General features: G+C 38.1%; 1 protein-coding gene across 1 annotated transcript; it reads right to left on the bottom strand.

Annotated features, from left to right (window-relative positions):
• Positions 1-2,637: 2,637 nt before the first annotated feature.
• Positions 2,638-4,349, bottom strand: LOC102417062 (olfactory receptor 13C7-like; the record flags this gene model as incomplete). The annotated part of the gene is made up of 2 exons (XM_006088105.2): positions 3,062-4,349; positions 2,638-2,675 (listed from the first exon to the last, which is right to left on the bottom strand). Coding segments are annotated over exons 1-2 (960 nt in total), but the record flags the coding sequence as incomplete, so codon positions are not given.
• Between the last annotated feature and the right edge of the window lie 535 nt (positions 4,350-4,884).

Below are 4,884 nucleotides of genomic sequence, written 5' to 3'. Positions count from 1 at the left end.
CCACTGGGCTCTATAGAACACCTACTACTCCAGGCCACTCTACCAGCTCAAGGAGACACAGCAGCTCTACCCAATACATAGAAACAAACACAGGGAAGTAGCCAAAATGTGGAGACAGGGAGGCATGTTGCAAATGAAAGAAATGGAAGAGAGCAGACTACTGGATGTAGAGTTCAAAACCATGGTTATAAGGTTACTTAAGAATCTTCTATGCCCTAACCGGTTTGGCTCAGCGGATAGAGCGTCGGCCTGGGGACTCAAGGGTCCCAGGTTCGATTCCAGTCAAGGGCATGTACCTGAGTTGCGGGCACATCCCCAGTGGGGGGCATGCAGGAGGCAGCTGAATCGATGTTTCTCTCTCATCGATGTTTCTAACTCTGTATCCCTCTCCCTTCCTCTCTCTAAAAAATCAATAAAATATATTTTTTTAAAAAAGAATCTTCTAGAAACTTCCAAAAAAAGTGGAAAAGGACCAGTTAGAAATTAAGCATACACTGACAGAAATAAAGACTAATATACAGGGATTCGACAGTGGAGTGGATGATGCTGAGAAGCAAATCAATGATTTGAAATATGAGGGAGCAAAAAACACCCAAACAGAAGAACAAAAAGAAAAAAGAATACAAAAATATGAAGATAGTGTAAGGAGCCTCTGGGACAACTTCAAGCATACCAACATTGACATTATGGGGGTGCCAGAAGAAGAGAGAGAGCAAGATATTAAGGACCTGTATGAAGAAATAATGACAGAAAACTTCCCCTATCTGGTGAAAGAAATAGACTTACAAGTCCAGGAAGCACAGAGAGTCTCAAACAAAAGGAATCCAAAGAGGACCACACCAAGACACATCATAATTAAAATGCCAAGTGCTAAAGACAAAGAGAGAATCTTAAAAGTAGCAAGAGAGAAGCAGTTAATTAACTACAAGGGAATGCCCATATGACTGTCAGCTGATTTCTCAACAGAAACTATGCAGGCCAGAAGGAAGTGGCAAGAAATATTCAAAGTGATGAATAGCAAGCACCTACAACCAAGATTAATCTACCCAGCAAAGCTATCATTTAGAATTGAAGGTCAGGTAAAGAGCTTCACAGACAAGAAAAAGCTAAAGGAGCTCATCACCACCAAACCAGTATTATATGAAATGTTGAAGGGTATTCTTTAAAAAGAAGAAAAAGATAAAAAATATGAACAACAAAATGGCAACAAATACATACTATCAACAATTGAATCTAAAACTCAAAATAAATGAATACAAAATCTAACAAACAGAATAAACTGGTAAATAAAATAGAATCAGAGGCATGGAAATGAAACAGACTGATGATTCTGAGGGAAGGGGGTTGCGGGAATGGGAATAGATTAAACAAAGATCTTACATACATATATGCATTACCTATGGACAAAGACAATAGGGTGGCAAAGGCCTGGGGTGGGCAGGAACCAGGTGGAGGAGGACAATTGTGGGGGGGGGTGGAAAGAAGGACATCTGTAATAATCTCAACAATAAAGATAAAAATAAAAACAGTAAAAAAAATCTCTAGTGTGCAATGCTTTCTTCCTTGTTGCATTATCCCCGCTTTCTCACTGTCCCCTTTCATTTGTTTCTTAGAGATGGCCAAGCCCTTTCAGTTTATCCCATTTAAACTACTCCAAATCCACCCATTACTCTGTTCAGCCCAATAAAGACCTAACATATTATGAAAGCAAACAAAATATCCAGCTTAGAAGATAGAGAGGATAAAGTTATTAATATTATTTAACATTTTTTGTCCCCAATTTATGTGTCAGTCTGTATTCCACAAGACTGTGTGCTCCTTGATCGTGTTTTGTTCTTGTTTCCATGTTGTTTATTTTTTTTTGGTATCACCAACAGTTAACACAATGCCTGAGCTAAAATAGGTGTTCAGTAAATACTGGTTGATTGAATAATCAAAATAAAGAATAAATGACGGAATGAACGGAAAGTTCACATTCTATAGGAAATTCATGTAACTGAAAAAATACTTATCTGTAACACTCTAAACCCATTATCACCATGTTCTCAGAGAACTGTGCAATCAAGTTCTTTAGAAATTAAGTAATTTTTTGAGTAATTTATCAGTAACAAAGGTTTTCACTCAAACATGCCACGGTTCATCCCTATGAAAAATAGCTTCGTTTTTCTACTCTTGTCTCTCTGTGCCATGTACACAGGCCAGGCACCTGATGCCCTAAAGTCCTCACCCTTTCCCTCTAAATGATCAAAGATTATCCCCAATAAGAATCATTTAATGTTGAGTTCATATAGTACTATGCCCCTTCACAAGGCACTTTCAACTTTCTTCCTAAAAAAGAGATGAGACTAGAAAACTAATGCATGTAGAGGATAATAAGTTAAGTTAGTAAAATAATATTTCCTTTTACATAAGATTATAAAATCCATCATTCCTGAACTAAATTTTGTTATCCTTGAGAAAGTAGATGGTTGGAATGAAAATCCTGTTAAGGTCGCCGAAGGAGGAATGCATGAGGCCAAAGTGGTGAGGGATTATAAATTTATTAGGTCATCTGGATACCAGATGGGATAAGCCCCAAAATGGTGCCAGCACCCAAAGACGGGGAGTCAGAGGTTTTTAAAGGACTCTAGGCAGGCTTTTTCTGGGTGGAGAATTCTCTTGTGCTGGTCCGGATTCTAGGATAGTCCAGAGGGGAGAGAGAATCATGTTAGCAAGTGGAATGTGGTCTAAGCAAGTGGAATGTCCATTGTGAAGTGGCCTAAAGGTCAGTTCCCAGGGGAGGGAGCACTGATTCAATTATTTGATCAGACCTAACAAATCCTTTTACCCATGAATTTCTGTACCTTTTCTCTTTAATCCAGTCATGAAGGGAAAGGGTAGGCCCTAGATTTCTCTCACATTTAAATACCAGGAACAGAAAAATTAGTTTCAGGGATTAATGGTACCACCAACTCTTATTTTTGTTTTGGAACTTTGAGGTGAGAACAAGACCTGAATTCAGAGTAAAGGAATTTTTTTAATAGCATTCACATTCCCTGTGAGGAGCATTTCTGACACATACTCTTCACAGCTGCCTTCACATCTCTGTTCCTCAAACTATAGATGAGAGGATTGAGCATGGGTGTCACAACTCCATAGAAGAGAGAGATGATTTTGTCTGTGACGTGTCCTTTGTCTGTACTGGAAGAGTCTTTAGCCTGGGGTTTTGCATACATGAAGAAGACGGTTCCATAGAATATAATCACCACTGTTAGGTGGGCAGAGCAGGTGGAGAAGGCTTTGCGCCTTCCCTCTGCAGAAGGAATTCTCAGGATGGTGGACATAATCAAAACATAAGAAACAAAAATGAAAAGTACTGGGACAACAAGAAAAATCATATAAGCAACAGCCATGCAAATAACGTTTATAGAGATATCAGCACAGGCCAATTTTAAGACAGCTAAGATTTCACAAGTAAAATGATTAATGACATTATTCCCACAGAAAGGAAGCTGCATGGCAAAAGAGGTTTGCAACACAGAATTGATAGCCCCTGCAACCCAGGACCCAGCAACCATGGGTACATAGGAAGTCTTGCTCATAATGATGGGGTATCTCAGAGGGAAGCATATAGCCACATAGCGGTCAAATGCCATCATGCTGAGAAGGACACACTCTGTGGATCCCAGAGCTAAGGAGAGAAACATTTGCACTCCACATCCAGAGAAGGAAATGGTTTTCTTTGAAGTTAAGCTGCTGAGAAATAGGGGAATAGAAGAACTGGTGTAGCAAATGTCCAAGAATGATAAGTTACTGAGGAAAAAGTACATGGGGGTGTGCAGGTGGGAGTCATAGACACTTACGATTATGATGACTCCATTTCCCAGCAGGATCACCAGGTACATACATAGGACCAAAACAAAGTAAATGGCCTCAAGCTCTGGGTAGCCAGAAAGCCCCAATAGGACAAATTCTGTCACAGAAGATTGATTGGTCTTCCCCATGTTAATGTTTTCTTTCACCAAAAGGAATTCTGCAGCAGCCAGAACGTACAAGGACCTATTAAAGCAGTGTCTGTAAGAGTTGTCTGCATCCTTAAGTGGCTTCCTTATGGGTAATATGGACCTAAAATTGGATTGGTGGATAGGACAAGAATGTTACTATCTTCTAAGCTAGATCAGTTAGACTTGTATACTTCATAAAAGAGGCTTTAGCTCAAAAAAATACTCCTTGTTAAAGAAGATTCAGAAGACACATAACTGGGTTAAATTATGTATCTCACTTACATTATGAATTTGAAATTATTTTAAATGCAGTTTTACTATAACATTTTGACCAGACAAATCTAAAACATATAAAGTATTATTGGAGATATATATATATTTCCTCCACAATGACTACATTAGCCTTAACAAAAATCACTATTCTTTAGCTACTAAAACAAAATAGTATATATAAATCCTTTTTCAATGGTAACAACCTCAGTTTAGAAGAGTTTTGTGATTAGGAGAACAAACCAAAAAGATATATTTTTAGAAAAAGAACTTTTGGTTATTTCTAACTTGGAGGAAATGTATACCTGCAGTCTCTTAAGAACATTAATTACTGGTATTAGTGGTGTTTGTAAAAGAAAACATTTTTAGATAAAATTGTTATTCTTTGTCTTTTCCAGTACAAATTGGACCATCTAGGTAACTCTCCTACCTGACACACATAATGAATGGCAAGTTGTTCTCAGGATAACTCTAGCATACATGTCTCAGTCTAGAGCCAAACCATAAATAAATGTATAATCTAAGAATTTATGTGACAGGGGATTTCCTCTTTTACTTCCAAGTATGAGAAAATACATTTTATCTTCTCCTTGCACAGAAATCATCTCCCTCCATTCTAACAACTGCTCTT

Source organism: Myotis lucifugus, unplaced genomic scaffold (genome assembly GCF_000147115.1).
Source record: "Myotis lucifugus unplaced genomic scaffold, Myoluc2.0 scaffold_43, whole genome shotgun sequence".
Lineage (NCBI taxonomy): Eukaryota > Metazoa > Chordata > Mammalia > Chiroptera > Vespertilionidae > Myotis > Myotis lucifugus.
The sequence above is the reverse complement of the archived record's forward strand: the minus strand, read 5'-3'. Positions and strand labels throughout refer to the sequence as shown.